Source organism: Narcine bancroftii, chromosome 5 (genome assembly GCF_036971445.1).
Source record: "Narcine bancroftii isolate sNarBan1 chromosome 5, sNarBan1.hap1, whole genome shotgun sequence".
Lineage (NCBI taxonomy): Eukaryota > Metazoa > Chordata > Chondrichthyes > Torpediniformes > Narcinidae > Narcine > Narcine bancroftii.
Window position 1 is genome coordinate 208,336,941 of NC_091473.1, and position 19,786 is coordinate 208,356,726.

Sequence of the window (19,786 nt, forward strand, 5' to 3'; positions counted from 1 at the left end):
CAGTAGGTCAGAGAGAGCAGAGTGTAATGTTACAATAAGTCACAGAGTGCAGTGTGCACTGTTACAATGAGTGAAATAGTGCAGGGTTGCAGTAAGTTAGAATACAGAGTGTAGTGTTACAGTAAGTTGCAGAGTGCAGGGTGTAGTGTTACAGTGCATTCAAGTCCAGAGGCCCCTTCAAGCTGCCGATAAAATGGGCAACTTGAAAGGCCTTGCTGGCGTCCACGTAAATATCATCTACCATCCCGCCCTCATTAATCCTCTCCGTCACCTCTTCTAAAACCTCAGACAAATTTGTCAGACATGGTTTCCTGCCCACAAGGCCTTGCAAACTCCCTTCTTTGGCTTGGCTTCGCGGACGGAAGATTTATGGAGGGGTAATGTCCACGTCAGCTGCAGGCTCGTTTGTGGCTGACAAGTCCGATGCAGGACAGGCAGACATGGTTGCAGGGGAAAATTGGTTGGTTGGGGTTGGGTGTTGGGTTTTTCCTCCTTTGTCTTTTGTCAGTGAGGTGGGCTCTGCGGTCTTCTTCAAAGGAGGTTGCTGCCCACCGAACTGTGAGGCGCCAAGATGCACGGTTTGAGGCGATATCAGCCCACTGGCGGTGGTCAATGTGGCGGTCACCAAGAGATTTCTTTAGGCAGTCCTTGTACCTCTTCTTTGGTGCACCTCTGTCTCGGTGGCCAGTGGAGAGCTCGCCATATAACACGATCTTGGGAAGGCGATGGTCCTCCATTCTGGAGACATGACCTACCCAGCGCAGTTTGATCTTCAGCAGCGTGGATTCGATGCTGTCGACCTCTGCCATCTCGAGTACTTCGATGCTGGAGATGAAGTCGCTCCAATGAATGTTGAGGATGGAGCGGAGACAAAGCTGGTGGAAGCGTTCTAAGAGCCGTAGGTGATGCCGGTAGAGGACCCATGATTCGGAGCCGAACAGGAGTGTGGGTATGACAACGGCTCTGTATACGCTAATCTTTGTGAGGTTTTTCAGTTGGTTGTTTTTCCAGACTCTTTTGTGTAGTCTTCCAAAGGCACTATTTGCCTTGATGAGTCTGTTGTCTATCTCGTTGTTGATCCTTACATCCGATGAAATGGTGCAGCCGAGATAGGTAAACTGGTTGACCGTTTTGAGTTTTGTGTGCCCGATGGAGATGTGGTGGGGCTGGTAGTCATGGTGGGGAGCTGGCTGATGGAGGACCTCAGTTTTCTTCAGGCTGACTTCCAGGCCAAACATTTTGACAGTTTCCGCAAAACAGGACGTCAAGCGCTGAAGAGCTGGCTCTGAATGGGCAACTAAAGCGGCATTGTCTGCAAAGAGTAGTTCACGGACAAGTTGCTCTTGTGTCTTGGTGTGAGCTTGCAGGCGCCTCAGATTGAAGAGACTGCCATCCGTGTGGTACCGGATGTAAACAGCGTCTTCATTGTTGAGGTCTTTCATGGCTTGTTTCAGCATCACGCTGAAGAAGATTGAAAAGAGGGTTGGTGTAAGAACGCAGCCTTGCTTCATGCCATTGTTAATGGAGAAGGGTTCAGAGAGCTCATTGCTGTATATGACCCGACCTTGTTGGTTTTCGTGCAGTTGGATAACCATGTTAAGGAACTTTGGGGGGCATCCGAGGCGCTCTAGTATTTGCCAAAGCCCTTTCCTACTCACGGTGTCGAAGGCTTTGGTGAGGTCAACAAAGGTGATGTAGAGTCCTTTGTTTTGTTCTCTGAACTTTTCTTGGAGCTGTCTGAGGGCAAAGACCATGTCAGTAGTTCCTCTGTTTGCGCGAAAGCCGCACTGTGATTCTGGGAGAACATTTTCGGCAACCCTAGGTATTATTCTATTTAGGAGAATCCTAGCGAAGATTTTGCTTGCAATGGAGAGCAGCGTGATTCCCCTGTAGTTTGAGCAGTCTGATTTCTCGCCTTTGTTTTTGTACAGGGTAATGATGATGGCATCACGAAGGTCCTGAGGCAGCTTTCCTTGGTCCCAGCAGAGCTTGAAAAACTCATGCAGTTTGGCATGCAGAGTTTTGCCGCCAGCCTTCCAGTCCTCTGGACGGATTCCATCCATACCTGCTGCTTTGCCACTTTTCAGTTGTTCAATTGCCTTTTATGTCTCTTCCCGGGTGAGGACCTCATCCAGCTCTAGCCTTAAGGGCTGTTGAGGGAGCTGGAGCAGGGCGGATTCTTGGACTGAGCAGTTGGCACTGAAAAGAGATTGGAAGTGTTCTGACCATCGGTTGAGGATGGAGATCTTGTCGCTGAGGAGGACTTTGCCGTCTGAGCTGCGCAGCGGGCTTTGGACTTGGGGTGAGGGGCCGTACACAGCCTTTAGAGCCTTGTAAAAACCCCTGAAGTCGTCAATGTCCGCGCTGAGCTGGGTTCGTTTGGCGAGGCTAGTCCACCACTCATTTTGGATCTCCCGGAGTTTGCGCTGAAGATGGCTGCATGCACAAAGGAAGGCTTGTTTCTTCTCTGGCCAGGACGGCTTTGTAAGGTGAGCCTGGTGGGCAGCTCGCTTCTTTGCCAGCAGCTCCTGGATTTCCTGGGTGTTTTCGTCGAACCAGTCCTTGTTTTTCCTGGAGGAGAAGCCCAGTACCTCTTCAGTGGATTGCAGTATGGCAGTCTTCAGCTGATCCCAGAAGGTTTCAGGGGACGAGCCCGTGAGGCAGATTGCATCCTTGAGCTTTGCTTTGAGGTTTGCCTGGAAGTTTCCTCTCACTTCGTCTCACTGCAAGTTTCCAACATTGAACCTCTTTTTGGGGGCTTTACTGTTCCTGGACTTTGGCTTGAAGTGAAGGTTGAGCTTGCAGTGAACCAGCCGGTGGTCAGTGTGGCATTCCGCGCTGGGCATGACCCTGGTGTGGAGCACATCTCGTTTGTCTCTTTCTCGCACCAGGACGTAGTCCAGGAGGTGCCAGTGTTTGGATCAGGGATGCATCCAGGTAGTCTTCAGGCTGTCCCTCTGCTGAAAAAGGGTGTTTGTAATGATAAGCCGCTGTTCTGCGCAGAGCTCCAACAGGAGGCACCCGTTGTTGCACTTGCCGACACCATGCTTGCCCAGGATTCCTGGGCAGGTTTCTGAGTTTGCCGACGCGAGCGTTGAAGTCGCCAAGGATGACAACCTTGTCGGCTGTAGGGGTGTGTTGAATGAGGTCGCGCAGATCAATGTAGAACTTGTCCTTTTCTGCTGGTTCCGCCTGGAGGGTTGGAGCATAGACACTGATGAGGGTGATGCGATGCTTGTTTTGAAGGGGGAGTCGCATGGACATGATCCAGTCCAAGTGGCCTGTCGGGAGGTTTTAGAGTTTGGAGGCAATGGAGTTCTTGACCATGAAGCCTACACCAGATAGGCGTCATTCATCCATAGGCTTGCCAGACCAGTAGAGTGTGTAGCCCGCGCCGCGTTCTTGGAGGCTGCCTACATCTGCAAGGCGGACTTCCCTGAGAGCGGCTATGTCAATGACAAGTCTGAGGAGTTCATGTGCGATGAGGGCAGACCGACGTTCAGGTCGGTAGCTGTCAGCCTTGTCTAGCTAGCATGGTTCTGATGTTCCAGCATGCTAGCTTGAGTTTGTGAGCATCTTTTGAGGGGGAGGACGTGGAGGGGGAGGACGGCACATCCTCGGGTCTGCGCAAAGGAGCTTTTAGGTAGAGTGCAGTGTGCGCAGTACTGGCCCCACCCTTTACACCCATGGTTCGTGTGCCGCGGCCAAGAAGCTGGGACGTGGCAGCGAGGTCCTTGGGTCGTAGGTTTTATATCGGAGTAGCCTTCTCCTATGCAGGTTTCTTACCCGGGCTGGAGGGGCCTGCCTCCCCTCCTAGGTCAGACCATACCTGGTCGCAAATCACCTATGGACATGGCCTAGGTAAGTTTAATTGGGTTCTCTAACTACCTCTGAGGTAGATCAGGGACCTGGTTGGATTCTGACAGGGTTGACCGAGTCACATCCTTTCTTACTGCTGTGTAACTGGGGTGTAAAATGTAAAAAGCGAGGGGAAGGCAGCGGCCCCGGCCTCGGCAGAGTGAAGCAGGCGGAGGCCCCGGTCAGGGCAGAAGTGAGGGGGAGGCAGTGGCCCCAGCCTCGGCAGAGTGAAGCAGGCGGAGGCCCCGGTCCGGGCAGAAAGAAGGAGGCGGCGGCCCCAGTCCGGGCAGAAGCGAGGGGCAGGCGGTGGCCTCGGCCTCGGCAAAGCGAAACAGGCGGAGGCCCAGTCCGGCGCAATCAAGAACCACAAGCAGACTATCCCCAACCAATCTTTGCCTTTCCCAATATAAAACATCCTGTCCATCACAATCCCTTCCTAGTACTCATTCACCCCTGATACAAGGTTCATCTGTTTTCTCTTCAATTAAGGCACAACATTGATTCACCTCCAGTCTTTAGTTGCCTTGCCTGTGGCTAGTGAAGATACTCACCTCTTTACCAGGGCACGAACAATCCCCTGCATTTCTTCCCTTGACATTCAAGGATGCAGCTGGTCTGGTTCAGGGGGCTTTTCAAGATCTCCTTCAGCTATTCAATGTAGGAAAACAAGAGTGCAGTCACAGGGCAGAGGGCAGAGATCAGCATGAAATCGCTCCCGATTCCTGATGAGGGGTTTTGGTCCATATGACTGACCCTTCTCTTTTTTACCCTCCTGTCGATACTGCTTGTCCCCACTGAGTTCTTTTAGCAGCTCAGATTCCAGCTGCCTTCTCCTGCGTGAGTTCTTTGTGGTTGGGGAAGAAGCTGTCTTGGGGTGGAGGGTGTTCCTGGGTTGGGAGTAGTTTGCTGTGTGCTTTTCTCAGGCAGCAAGCAGAGAGAGAGAGAGAGAGAGGTTTATGTTCAAGTTCATCTTGTACCATAATATCTAGTGTGGTAAGAAGTGTCCTTCTGTGAGCAGACTAACAGGTTATTGCCAACATTCGTACCTCTGTGTAGTCAGTAGACTAGAATATGAAGGTGAAATAAAGATCAATTGGTAGCAAACAAGAGCAATCTAACAGGATATCACCAACATTCATACCACTGTACTCAGTAGACTATTCAGAGTATAAAGATGAAGTAAAGATCATTTGGTAGCAACCAAAGGCTGCGTGAGTGCATTGTAGTGAAAGTCATTCAAGAGACTGATGGGTGCAAGGACAAAGTTACTGTTCCGATAACGTAGCCGATTCTGCACCTCACAGGCCATCATGAAGCAGAAGCTGCTGCCCAGCATTCTCAATGTGCTGTATCCCATCATGTGCACAGCTCCTCCTGAGGGGGAGATGGACCCTGAGGACCTGGACCTGGATGATGATATTGAGGATGAGGTGGAAGCACAGACACCAAAGCACTTCTCTGCCCAGGTCAGTGGGTGTGCAGGGCAGGAGCAGAGGGTCGAGGGGAGGTGGCTGAAAGTTGAGGGGAGGTCATGAATATTAAGGGGAGGGCAGGAGCAGAGGGTCAAGGGATGGTTGCAGAGGTTGAGAGGAGGTTGTGGAAGTTAAGGGGAGGGCAGGAGCAGAGAGTTGGAGATAGCAGAGGGTCATGGGGAGGTCACAGAGGAGAGCAAGACTGGTAAGGGTTGCACTAGTGGTCAGAACTGGAGAGGGCTGCACTGGTGGATGGTACCAGTGAGGGCTGCACTGGTGGACAGGACTAGAAAAAGACTGCACTTGAGTATGGTACCAGCTTCTTCCCTCCCCCCACCGCCCCTCCACCTAACCTCCCATTCCCATCTGTGTCTCCCAGTGCTTCTTTTACCGGCGCTAGCCCTCAGAGTTCAGTGGAGCCCAAACCCTTGGTACCATCCTAGGGCACTTAGCTGTCTGGAGGGAGCTACGGATGCATTCATCCTTTGTAATGTCTCCTCCCCCCCCCTTTCTCTCTCTCTCCCTCAGGTAATCGACATGCTGGCCCTCCATCTGCCCCCAGAGAAGCTGTTCTCCCAGCTGGTGAGTTGCAATCTGCCCAGAGCATGGGGATATCTGGGGTGGCAGTTAGTGGGAGACCAAATGCAGCAGGGGGCAGCCCTCAGCTCGTTCTTGGGACCTGACACTTGGGACAATGGAGGAACCAGCCAAAGCAGCTGGGATCGGGGGGCACATAGAGCAGGGCCATGGAGAACATCAGAACACAAGAAACCGGAATGTTGGAAGCCATCTGGCCCTTGAATGCTCCCCCATTCACTGAGATCTGGTCTGATCCTGATCTGCTAAACCTCCCTTCCCATTCCCAATCAATCAAAATCCATCTACCATCGCCAAGAGGACAGGATTTCAGCAGTACCAGGGTTTGTGGAGGGTCAGTGTGTTCCTCCCTTGTCCCATCAGCTTCGGATCAATTAGGATGGGGTCGGAAAGGTGGTTGTGGTCTCTGAAAGGAGAGGGTGTTATTTGGGTTCGTGTGGGTCCCACAAGTTAAGAACCAGACCAAAGTACAGGTACAAAGCACGCGTTTATTTCAAGGAAGGAATTGAGACAACAGGGTCGATATGTCAAGCAAACTTCTACACATACACTATACTCACGGGGTAAATTACATTTTCGGATGATGAGGAGAAACATACAGAAACTGAGCAAGTTACAAAAGCATACACATTCAACTATCAGATCAAGGTGATATTACATGCCCCCACCCCTTGACCAATATGGACATGGCTCTGCTACCTAGCCTCGAGACTCACCCCAATCCAGTACAGAGGTGATATTTACATGCCACGAGGAGTCCAAAGAGCCAGAACAAAGGGGCACATCAAAGTGGGGGACCAATCGTAAAGGTCAATGTGGGCCCTGTTGGTTGCTGTGGCCAATGGCTCGAAGCCAAGGGCAGGGACTCAGCAGGGGTGAACTGAGGTGATTCACCTGGGCCAATTGTAAGGGTCACCTTGATGGCTTCGGGTGAGTCTTTGACCTTGATTGGCAGGTAGTGTGTCCTCCAAACAGGAGCGCAGCAGCGCCACTTGGTGGTGGAACACTGCCTCTCTGTTATAGAAGGTCTCGCAGCACTGGTTTGTGGAGGGTCAGCATTCCTGACCAGTCATGACTATGCAGAGATTTAATCCCCACAGGGGAACGGGTGGGACAGTGCGGTTGTCCTGAGGGGGTGGGGAGAGGTTGTCACTGATCAAAAACCAGGGTGTCGAGATGTAATCCTCACAGAGGAACGAATGGGACACCAGTGTTGTGCAGAGAGAGAAGGGAAGGGACATCACTGACCTGACACAACTGTGTCGAGATGTAATCCCCACAGGGGAATGGGTGGATATGAGTTGTGCAGAGGGGGAAGAGAAGGGACATAACTGACCTGACACAACTGTATAGAGATAAATCCCCACAGAGGAGTGGGTGGAACACGGGTTGTGCAGATGGAATGCTATTGGGAAGGTATTGGGGAAGAGAAGGTATCTGATTACTAGTGCCATCCTTCCACAGACCCCGCTGATGGAGCCGGCGCTGAGGAGTGAGAATCCGTACGAACGGAAGGCAGGACTGATGAGTATGGCAGTGCTGGCCGAGGGGTGTGCAGATCATATTCGACAGAAGTGAGTGAGAAATTGGAGAAGACTCGTCCATTGCAGGTGTAACTGTGATATCCATCGGTTCCCAGTGTAGCCATGTAAACACACGTCAGTTCCTGGTGTAACCATGTGAACAGTCATCTATTGTCGGTATATACTGGATAGCCAGTCCTTGGCCTTCCAGACACCTCCGTGCCATAGTGTAATGTGATCACCCATTACGACCTGTGTAAGCATGTCTAGTGACTATCGGTGTGAGGCTGTGTGTGGATGGTGATGTGAACGCCCATTAGGACTTGGGCGAGGCTGTGTGTAAATTGCAGTGTGATCACCAATCAGGACCGGTGCGAGGCTGTGTGAAGACAGTGGTTTTGGGTATGTGTGTCTCTGATCATGTGGTGTCCCATTCGCTCCTCTGTGAGGATTACATCTCGACACACTGGTTTTTGGTCAGTGACAACCTCTCCCCACCCCCTCAGGACAACCGCACTATCCCACCCATTCCCCTGTGGGGATTAAATCTCTGCATAGTCATGACTGGTCAGGAATGCCGACCCTCTACAAACCAGTGCTGCGAGACCTTCTGTAACAGAGAGGCAGTGTTCCACCACCAAGTGGCGCTGCTGCGCTCCTGTTCAGAGATCACACTACCTGCCAATCAAGGTCAAAGACTCACCCGAAGCCATCAAGGTGACCCTTACAATTGGCCCAGGTGAATCACCTCAGTTTACCCCTGCTGAGCCCCTGCCCTTGGCTTCTAACCATTGGCCACAGCAATCAACAGGGTCCACACTGACCCTTACAATTGGCCCCCCACTTTGTCCCCAGAACTATAAAGGACCACATGTGAAGATAGTGGTTTCATGATGCCTGCTCCCTTGGCCTTTCAGACACCTCCACACCATGCTGCAATGTGTGTGTCAAGCTCTGGCTGACCAAAGCCAAGTGGTACGCAACGCTGCTCTCTTCGCACTTGGACAGTTTTCAGAGTTCCTTCAGGTAGGAGCCAGCCCAGATACACACCCCCTTCCCTCTCATGTTCACCACCCCTACCCTTCCCCATCTCCATCCCTTCACCTTCTCCTTCACTTACTCCCCTCTCCTCCACCCCCTCCTCCCCAGCACCCCCACCCCTTTCCTCCTCCCCCTCGTCCTCTACTTTTCTCCTCTCCCTACCTCCCTTTCTGATACCCAACCCCTTCCCCCTCCCCTTAACCCCCACCTCAACCCCCTCTCCCCTTTACCCCTTTCCCCTTTTCCCCTCTCCCCTTTACCCCTTCACCCCTCTCCCCTTCACCCCTCTCCCGTTCACCCATCCACCCCTCTCCCCTTCACCCCTCTCCCCTTCACCCCTCTTGCCCTCTCCTTCCCTCCTCTACCCCTCCCTTCCCGTTTCCCTTTCTCCCCTTCCTCTACGTTCCTCCCTTTCCAATACCCCACACCTTCAACACTTCCCCTTCCTCAACCTTCCCCTTAATCCCCTCCTCTCAACCTCCATCCCCTCAACCTTTCCTTCCCCTCCACTTAAAACCTGTCCTGTTCCATTCAACCTCTCCCCTCCCCTTAACGCACTTACTTTCCCCTTAACCCTTTCCCTCCCCCTTCACCCCAACCCCCCTCCCTCCTGCCCTTCCCCTTCCCCACCCCCTCCCATTACCATTCCCCTCACCCTTTTTCCTTCTCCTTCCCAAACTCATTACCCCTCTCCTTCCCCACCTCCTTTCCCCCTTCCCACCTCCTCTGTTTCCCCTCTTCCTCCTCCTCTTATTTTCCCACTCCCTTACCACCTCCTTCCCTTTCCTCTCTCACTCCCCTTCTTTTCCCCTCTTCCCATTCCTTCCCCTCCCCCTCCATTTTTCTGGGCGAGACCTCCGTCGTGTGGTGGCTCTCCCTGCTAATCCCCTTCACTTCTGCATCCAGACACACCTGCCCACCCATGCATCCTGCATTGGGTCTGACACCTTCCACCCCTCCAGTCCCACCCTGGGTCCCATACCCTTCTTTTCAATCCCACTCTGGGTCTGACACCCCTCCCACGTAAATCCCACCCTTGTTCAAACCACCCTTCCTGTAAGTTCCACAGGGTCTAACACCCCTTGGTCCTCGGAAAGCGTAGTCAGTTACGGAGTTTGGGACTCAGGACTAGCCTGCTTGTGTCTTTTTCCTCTGCAGCCGGACATCAGTAAGTACTCCGAGGAGATCATGCCCCTCCTGCTCAGCTACTTGGGCTCCATTGACAATTTGAAGGGTGGACACATCACAAAGGCCTACTATGCCCTGGAGAACTTTGTGGAGAATCTGGGTAAGGTGACCCTCACTTTGATTGGCTGAGGTGGATTCCCTGGGAGTCTCCAGACCCATTTTCCAAAGGCAGTTTCACTCCAGACCAAACAGACATAGTGGGTGCCTCTGCCTGGGGCAGCATCCTTGCAGGGAGTCGAGACATTTCAGGCCTGAGCCCTTCTACACAGGTGCTAAAAACCAGGCAGACACCTGGACAAGGGAGTGGGGAGGGAGAGGTGATGGATGGATCTGTGAGGGCGCAGAGGGGGTGAGAGACCAGAGGGTGGGGTACATGGAATTGGAGATAATGTCTGGACGTGCGTATGCCTGATTTTCAACTCCCCTGTGAAAGGGCTCAGGCCTTTCACAAAGTGCCTCTACTTTCCATGGATGCTGCAGGAACTGCTGAGTTCCTCCGGTACTTTGGTGTCCTGCAAGAGACCTCAGCAACTGTAGAGCCCTGGCTGATCTCCTGTGCCCTGTGCAGGACTTGAGTCTGTGCCAGCTCCGTGAAGCTGAGAGTGATACTGTGTGAAACACGGCTCATGGCTGGGTGGTGTGGAAATCTCCTGCAGCCGAACCGAGCAATGTCTGCTCCAGTAATGGTGTTCTATGGGGATAATTGGAGTGTCAGATCTCAAGATGTGTTGTGTGGGCATCAGTAGAGGGTCAGAGCTCCTGTTGTGTTGTGTGTGGTTTAGTGCAGGGTCAGGGCTGGTGTGTTGTGTGTGGTCTAGTAGAGAGTTTGGGCTCTGTTTGTGTTATGTATAGTTTAGTGGTATATCAGGGACCCTGGTTGTGTTGTGTGTTGTTTAGTGGTGTAACATGGCCCCTGGTGAGTTGTGTAGGGTTTATTGGTGGTTCAGGACCCCTAGTTGTGTTGTATGGGGTTTGGTGCTGTAACATGGTCCCTGGTGAGTTGTTGGGGTTTAGTTGTGTAACATGGCCCCTGGTTGTGTTGAGTGTGGTTTAGTGGTATATCAGGACCCCTGATGAGTTGTGTGCGGTTTAGTGGTGGTTCAGGACTCCTGGTTGTTTTGAGTGTGGTTTAGTGGTGTATCAGGGCCCCTGGTGAGGTGGGTGGGGTTTAGTGGTGTAATATGGACCCTGGTGAGTTGTGTGCGGTCTAGTGGTGTATTTGTTGACCTCACCAAAGCCTTCGACACCGTGAGCAGGAAAGGGCTTTGGCAAATACTAGAGTGCATCGGATGTCCCCCAAAGTTCCTCAACATGATTATCCAACTGCACGAAAACCAACAAGGTCGGGTCAGATACAGCAATGAGCTCTCTGAACCCTTCTCCATTAACAATGGCGTGAAGCAAGGCTGTGTTCTCGCACCAACCCTCTTTTCAATCTTCTTCAGCATGATGCTGAAGCAAGCCATGAAAGACCCCAACAATGAAGACGCTGTTTACATCCGGTACCGCACGGATGGCAGTCTCTTCAATCTGAGGTGCCTGCAAGCTCACACCAAGACACAAGAGAAACTTGTCCGTGAACTACTCTTTGCAGATGATGCCGCTTTAGTTGCCCATTCAGAGCCAGCTCTTCAGCGCTTGACGTCCTGCTTTGCGGAAACTGCCAAAATGTTTGGCCTGGAAGTCAGCCTGAAGAAAACTGAGGTCCTCCGTCAGCCAGCTCCCCACCATGACTACCAGCCCCCCCACATCTCCATCGGGCACACAAAACTCAAAACGGTCAACCAGTTTACCTATCTCGGCTGCACCATTTCATCAGATGCAAGGATCGACAATGAGATAGACAACAGACTCGCCAAGGCAAATAGCGCCTTTGGAAGACTACACAAAAGAGTCTGGAAAAACAACCAACTGAAAAACCTCACAAAGATAAGCGTATACAGAGCCATTGTCATACCCACACTCCTGTTCGGCTCCGAATCATGGGTCCACTACCGGCACCACCTACGGCTTCTAGAACGCTTCCACCAGTGTTGTCTCCGCTCCATCCTCAACATCCATTGGAGCGCTTTCATCCCTAACGTCGAAGTACTCGAGATGGCAGAGGTCGACAGCATCGAGTCCACGCTGCTGAAGATCCAGCTGCGCTGGGTGGGTCACGTCTCCAGAATGGAGGACCATCGCCTTCCCAAGATCGTGTTATATGGCGAGCTCTCCACTGGCCACCATGACAGAGGTGCACCAAAGAAAAGGTACAAGGACTGCCTAAAGAAATCTCTTGGTGCCTGCCACATTGACCACCGCCAGTGGGCTGATAACGCCTCAAACCGTGCATCTTGGCGCCTCACAGTTTGGCGGGCAGCAACCTCCTTTGAAGAAGACCGCAGAGCCCACCTCACTGACAAAAGGCAAAGGAGGAAAAACCCAACACCCAACCCCAACCAACCAATTTTCCCTTGCAACCGCTGCAATCGTGTCTGCCTGTCCCGCATCGGACTTGTCAGCCACAAACGAGCCTGCAGCTGACGTGGACTTTTTACCCCCTCCATAAATCTTCGTCCGCGAAGCCAAGCCAAAGAGAAAGAGTGGTGTATCAGGACCCTTGGTTGTGTTGTGTGGGTTTAATGGTGTAACATGGCCCCTGGTGAGTTGTGTGGGGTTTAGTGGTGGTTCAGGACCCCTGGTTGTGTTGAGTGTGGTTTAGTGGTGTATCAGGGCTCCTGCTGAGGTGTGTGGGGTTTAGTGGTGAATCAGGGCCCCTGGTTGAGTTGAGTGTGGTTTAGTGGTGGTGCAGGACCCCTGATTGTGTTGTTACATGGCCCCTGGTGAGTTATGTGTGGTTTAGTGGTGTTACGTGGCCCCTGATGAGTTGTGTGGGTTTTGGTGGTGGTGCAGGACCCCTGGTTGTGTTGCGTGTTGTTCATGGTATAACATTGCCCCTGCTGAGATGTGTGGGGTTTAGTGGTGGTGCAGGATCCCTGATTGTGTTGTATGTTGTTTAGTGGTGTAACATGTCCCCTGATAAGTTGTGTGGGGTTTAGTGGTGGTTCAAGACCCCTGGATGTGTTCTGTTTTGTTTAGTGGTGTATCAGGGCCCCTGTTTGTATTGTGTATAGTTTAGTGGTGTATCAGGCTCCCTGGTTGTGTTGTGTGTTGTTTAGTAGTATAACATTGCTCCTGCTGAGGTGTGTGGGGTTTAGTGGTGGTGCAGGACCCCTGGTTGTGTTGAGTGATGTTTAGTGGTGTTACATGGCCCCTGGTGAGTTGTTTGGGGTTTAGTGGTGGTTCAGGACCCCTGGTTGTGTTGAGTGTGGTTTTGTGGAGTATCAGGACCCCTGTTTATGTTATGTGGGGTTTAGTGGTGGTTCAGGACCCCTGGTTGTGTTATGTGGGGTTTAGTGGTGGTTCAGGGCCCTGGTGTGTTGTGTGGCATTTCGTGGAGAGTCAGAGTTGATGTGTGGCATTTAGTGGATGTTCAAAGTCCCTGATACATTATATGGGTTTAGTGGGGGGGTTTAGGGCTGCTGAGGCATTTTGTGTTGGAGGAGTGTATGGTCTGAGCGAGTGTGTTGTGTTTCAAGATTCCTTTGTTGTCATATAATGGTATAGAACAAGTAATGTTACACAAAACTGCCATCTTCCTACTGTAAGGCAGACAAAAAGTCGCCATTAGTGTCAGCTTGTGCCTCTTTTAGTACGAAAGAAAGAAAAAAAAGGCCCTTCAGAGTTAGAGTGACCATGGATTTGCCTTCAGCATTCCTGCAGTCTTCCAGACTCCTATTCAATCCATCAGCAACCTGAGCTCCAGCTTCAAATCTTCGATATGATAAGGAACCCTTCAGCATCTGAAGCCTTTGGGGCTCCCTTCTTCCCCTCAACACCCTCTACAATCCCAGTTCCGATACCTGGTTCACCAGCAGCCCACAACCCATGTGGGTCATCTGACTATGTTGCCCACAGCCTTCATGGATCCCTCAGCCTCTGAGACCCTTGTTTGTGGAGGGTCATTGCTGCTATGCTGCATAGGGTTTAGTGGTGGGTCAGAGCCCCTGTTGTGTCGTGTGGGATTTATTGAAGGAATAGTGGCCCTAGTGTGAGAACTTTAGTGGTGGGTCAGCACTAGTGTGTTTGGGATTAGTGGAGAGTCCAGAGCTGGGTTGTTGTATACAGGATTGGCAGTGTTTTACTGCATTTGCTCCTCCCCCTGTCCCTTGCAGGAAAGAAGATTGAGCCCTACCTGCCTACCTTGATGGACAGGATGTTGACAGCCCTTTGTTCATCGAGCAGCAGCCGTGTGAAGGAACTGGCTGTCAGCGCGATTGGCTCCATAGGTGAGTAAATGACACATGGACGCCCAGCCCTGCTCTTCTTCCCCTCATTCTCCTTGTTCCTTTCCCCTATCCATTCACAGCTTGAGGCATCCCTCACAGGACATTCCAAGTCTCCTCATTCTTTTATCAATTGGATTCCCACCCCCCACTGCCGTTGATAATGCCCTCATCTCTTCCATTTGCGTCCTCTGTTCTCCGCCCCATGTCCCCCACCCTAGAGAGAAGAACCAGGATAGTCCCTCTGGTCCTCACTTCCCACCCCACCAGCCTCCGGACCTGACGTGTTCGGACCCTCCTTCCACCCGGAAAGACCAGTATTTGCCATTGCCTGTTGTGTTTGTCTCCTCCTGCCCCACACCATGGCATGTGAACACCTCAGCCAGTGCTGCCAAGGAGGCGCTCCTTCCCTACTTCCAGGCAGTGATTGTACATCTGAAAGGCTACCTGATCAACACCAGCGAGGAGCTGCGACAGGTCCAGATCCAGTCCTTGGGTGAGCAGAAGGATGGGGGAATCAACTGTGAGGGGCTGGATGGAAGGGGCATCTGGTGCAGGAGAGGCAGGAAGAGCAGGGGTTGGGGTGGGGAAGGGGTGAGGAAGAGTTGAGGGTGGGGAGGACGGGGTTAGGGAGGAGTGGGGTGCGGGAAGGGCTAGTGTGGGAGGGACGGACGGGTGTGGGAAGGGTCAGGGGGTGTTGTTGGAGAGGCTACAAGTGTGGGAGAGGCTGCTGTTGGAGGTGCAGCAGGGTGTGGGAGGGGTGGTAGGTATGGGAGAGATCACACCATGGGATCCCTCAAGCTGTGGGAACCCCAGTGCCATGAAAGCACGCACGGTGGGTAGGACACAGTCTTGACCCAAGGAATGTTTTCCAGGTCTGTCCCGAGACAACTCTGTGCTGCCCTACCTTGGCTATATATTACAGGCTGTTGTATTGGGATCTCTGCACCTGAATCCTGCTGTTTATCTTGTGCTGGTTGGTAGCAGTAAGGACCAAAGCTTCAGCAGCTGACAATCCTTAATTGTTGCAGAGACATTGGGGGTTCTTGCACGCAATATTGGAAAGGAGGTCTTCTTGCCCCTCTCTGAAGAATGTTGCCAGCTGGGACTGAACCTCATTGATCACGTCGATGACCCAGACCTGCGTCGGTGCACGTAAGTCTCCTGTCCTTTGCACAAATGTCAAGACCATTGCTCCTTCTTCACCAGGGCTGTTGACCTCGCACTATCCTGTGTGCTTTGGCATAATGTGGTGAACACTGCTCTGTTTTGATGCCCCATAGAGCTCGCATATACTACGCACTTGCCTGTGTTCCCAACCTTTTAACAAAAGGGATTGTTGACCACTTTTCAAATCACCCAATATTCACATGAACCGCTCTCTCCATTCTGCACTCTCCATCCACCCCAACCTCCATACTCCCACCACCTGTCTCCCCCCCCACCCTCCATATCCCTCCCTCCGTCCCACCCTCTCGGCACCCCTCGCTCCATCACTCTCCCACCCCTTCCCTCTCTCTCTTTCACCCCTTCCCTCTCTCTCTTTCGCCCCTTCCCTCTCTCTTTCACCCCTTCCCTCTCTCTTTCGCCCCTTCCCTCTCTTTCACCCCTTTCCCTCTCCCCTTTAATCCCTTCCCTCTCCCCTTTAATCCCTTCCCTCTCCCCTTTCATCCCTTCCCTCTCCCCTTTCACCCCTTCCCTCTCCCCCTTTCACCCCTTCCCTCTCCCCTTTCACCCTTTCCCTCTCCCCTTTCACCCTTTCCCTCTCCCCTTTCATCCTTCCCTCTCCCCTTTTATCCCTCTCCCCTTTTCACCCCTTCCCTCTCCCCTTTCATCCTTTCCCTCTCTCCCTTTCATCCCTTCCCTCTCTCCCTCCCGCCCCGACTCTCACTGGGACTATAGGGGCCCAGGTTACATGGAGGGGAGTTTGGTTGTTGATGAGATTGGAGGGGCCCAGGTTACATGGAGAGGTGGGGGGGGGGGAGATACTGATGGGACTGGTGGGGCCCTGGTTACAAGGAAGGGGTGTGAATGTTGATGGGACGGAAGTGGCCTGAGTTACATGGTGTGGTGGGGGGGAGTGTTGACAGGACTGGAGGGTTCGGATTACTTGGAAAGATGGGGGGGTGGTTTGTTGATGGGACTGGAGGGACCCAGGTTACATGAAGGTGGGGGTTTGTAACCTGGACCCCTCCAGTCCTGTCAATATGAAGAGGAGAGGGAATGTTGATGGGACAGGAGGGGCCTGGGTTACATTGGGGGGGAGGGAATGTTGATGGGATGGGAGGGGCCCGGATTACATGGAGGGGGGGATGGAATATTGACAGGATGAAGGGGCCCAGGTTACAGGAAGTGGGGGGGGGGGGAAATGTTGACAGGACTGAGCGGGCCCGGGATTTTTCTCCTGGAGCACATGGATAAGGTGAACTATCACATCCTCACCCCCACCTCCAGGTTCAGGGAGAATAATACACAGCTTTAGGGTGAGGGGGGCAACTTTTCCACAAAGAGGGTTTGTGCAATGAGCTACTCTCCCTGAAATGGTGTCAGTTACAGGGTTTAGAAGATAATTAGACAAAGACATGGATGGGGAAGGGTTAGAGGGATGGAGCTGAACACAGAAATGGGACAAGCTTGGGTTAAAAAAAACTTAACCAGTATGGAAGAGGTGGGCCAAAAGGCCTGTTCCTGTCTTGGGCATATTTTCCTGCTCCAATCCTATCTGCCGCCATCTGGAGGCAAACACTCCCAAGCAGCAGGTCACCTATGAAGGAGAGCCATCCTTCTCTCCCAACCTCAGGGAGACACACACCCCCCCACCCCCTTCACATGCCTGCAGGCCCTGACACCTTTCATGTGTTTGCAGGTACAGCCTGTTTGCTGCCCTGTCAGTGGTGATGGGTCCCAGCATGGCGCCTCACTTGGAGAAGATGACCACCGTGATGTTACTCTCAATTAAATCCACCGAGGGGGTGACGGTAAGGGTTCAATGGGAGGGACAGGGAGGGCAACACTATGCATAATGCCTCCTTGCAAGGGGCCACACCATGCTCCATCTGATGTCATGTTTGTAGCCTTTCTCTCTCCACCTCTGTGTTTTCAAACAAAACCCTGCATACCCTGAGGGTATGCCAGAAGGAATTCCACTACATGTCCCTGAAGGGTATGGAGCAGTGTTCCCACCACGGGCCTGCTTCCCAACATCCACCCTCCATCCAAGGAATTGAATAAAGCAGTGTTCCCGCTTTCCAAACCAGCTTCCCACTTTCCACCCTGCACCTTCAACTTTGCAGCCTGTGGATCCTGGTGATAAGGAAAGGGAGAAGCCTCCTCTCAAGCTTGATCCACCAGGCCACACCTTTACCCCAGCGCCATTTTCCTCCCATTATCACTGATTCATAGAAGATTCCAGAACAGTACACCCCCTTCAGCCCACAATATTGTGCCAACCAATATAAATATACTCCAAAACAATCTAACCCCTCCCTACATCACATCCATAACCCTTTTTTTTTTCATCCATGTGCCTAGCACAGAGTCTTTTGAATGTCTCCATTGCACCAGCCCTCCACCACCATCCTCAGCAATGCATTCCAGGTGCCCACCAATCTCTATATAAACAGCCTACTTTTGACACCTCCCTTCAACGTTCCTTCAATCACCTTAAGCAAATGTCCTATCAATTTGCTATAGTCACCCCAGGAAAAAAGTGCTGCTGTCCACCTTATCTATGACACTCATAATTTCATACACCTATTAACTCCCCGTGTCAGTCCTTGTACCCTGAGGTCCCTCTGTTCTGCAGCACTCCCCAAGACCCATGATTCCTGAAGTTTGTCAAATTGACAACATTCTCCACCATTCACCGTGTCATTCCTCATTCTACAAGGTCCCTCTGTTCAACAACACTCCCCAGGGACTTACCAGTCACCATGTCAGACACGTACCCTAAAGACGGTCTGTTCTACAATGCTCCCATCTTTCTCCATATCAATTCTTGTACCCAACGTCTCTCTGTTCTACAGCTCTCCTCACCATGCACTGTGTCAGTCCTGGTACCCGAGGTCTCTGTTCTACATCAGTCCCCACCATTCACAGTGTCAGTCCTCGTTCTCTGAGGTTGTTCTGTTCAACAACACTCCCCAGGGCCCACCCATTCATCTTGTCATTCCCCATATCTCAGTGACACTGAAAAGGACCCCAACATTCACCACTTCAGTACTCATACCCTGAGATCTCACTGTTCCACAATAATCCCCACCATTCACTCTGTCAGTCCTTGTACCCTGTCCACACTATTCACCATGTCATTCCTCATTCTCCGGGATCCCTTTGTTCGACAACACTCCCCAGGGCCTGACTATTAACCATGTCATATCTGTACCTCGAGGTCTGTTTCTTCTACAACTGTCCTCACCGTTCACTTTATCCAAGTTCTCTCTGTTCTTTAACACTCCCCACCACCAACAGTGTTAGTCCACATACCCTGAGCTGCCTCCATTCTACAACACCCCCTGGGCTTCACCATTCACTGTATCAGTTCCTGTACCTCTAGGCCTTTCTGTTTTACAACACCCCATGTGGTACCACCATTCACTGAGTTCAACCCTATACCTTGAGGTTACTCTGTTCTGCAGCATTCCACAAGACCCACCATTCATCATGCCCTGAGTTTTTTTAGTTCGAAAACACACCCCACCATTCACCAGTCCTTGAACCCAAGGTCCCTCTGTTCTACAGCACTTCCCAGGGCCCTACCATTCATCGTTTCAGTCCCCATACACAGAGGTCCCTCTGTTCTACAACACTCACGAGGAATCCAACATTCACCGTCTCACCCCTCATGTCCAACAACATTGCCCAGTCCCAACCATTCACCATCAGTGCTCATACCCCAAGGTCCCTTTCTTCAACAGCATTTCCTACACCCCTATAATTCACCGTGTCATTCCCTGTACCTCAATATTCCTCTGATCCACAACACTCATGAGGGTCCAAACATTCACCACCTCAGTCTATCTGTTCCAGAACACTCCAACAGTTCACCATGTCAGTCCTCATACCCCAAGGTCTCTCTATTTTACAACACTCCCCACCACTCACCGTCTGTCCTTTCACCCTGAAAACTCTATTCGACAACAATCCCTGACATTTACAGGTACCCCAAGATCCAACAACTGCTCTGGGCCCCACCATTCACTGTTTCTGTCCTCATACCCTGAGGTCCCTCTGTTCTACAACACTCCCGGAGTCTCCACCATTCACCATGTCGATCTTCATACCCTGAGATCTCTCACTTATACAACACTCCCCACCATTCATAATTTTCGTCCCTATGCCCAGATGTTCTTTTGTAATACAACACTCATAAGGGCCCAATATTCACTGTCTCAGTACTCCTAGGTCTCTTTGTTCTATATCACTCCCCACTGTTCCCAATGTCAGTCGTTGTCCATGAGATCTCTCTGTTGTACAACACTCCCCACCAATCACCATGTCTGTCCTTGTACCCTAGATCTCTCTGTTCTATAACACTCCTCACCATTCACTGTCAGTCCTCCTATCCTGAAGTCAGTCAGATCGACAACACTTCCCACCTCTCACCTTGTCAGTCATCATACCTTCCCTCTGTTCTGCAACACTCCCCAGGACCCCAACATTCACTGTGTCAGTCCCCATACCCCAAGGTTCCTCTGTTCTACATCATTCCCGGGTGCCCACCATCCACCCTGTTAGACCCCATACTACAAGTTCTCTCATTCTTCAACACTTCCCATCA

General features: G+C 51.9%; 1 protein-coding gene across 8 annotated transcripts in view; it reads left to right on the plus strand.

Moving 5' to 3' along the window:
• The window catches only part of ipo4 (importin 4), a 92,618-nt gene that overhangs the window by 55,413 nt on the left and 17,419 nt on the right, over positions 1 to 19,786 (plus strand). For all 8 annotated transcript variants that reach the window (XM_069940865.1, XM_069940863.1, XM_069940871.1 and 5 more), the window contains exons 10-18: positions 5,163 to 5,324; positions 5,859 to 5,912; positions 7,392 to 7,501; positions 8,368 to 8,476; positions 9,650 to 9,779; positions 13,897 to 14,010; positions 14,390 to 14,503; positions 15,039 to 15,162; positions 16,874 to 16,985. In XM_069940865.1, the coding sequence (XP_069796966.1) occupies positions 5,163 to 5,324; positions 5,859 to 5,912; positions 7,392 to 7,501; positions 8,368 to 8,476; positions 9,650 to 9,779; positions 13,897 to 14,010; positions 14,390 to 14,503; positions 15,039 to 15,162; positions 16,874 to 16,985 (1,029 nt within the window). The remainder of the gene's footprint in view (positions 1 to 5,162; positions 5,325 to 5,858; positions 5,913 to 7,391; positions 7,502 to 8,367; positions 8,477 to 9,649; positions 9,780 to 13,896; positions 14,011 to 14,389; positions 14,504 to 15,038; positions 15,163 to 16,873; positions 16,986 to 19,786) is intronic.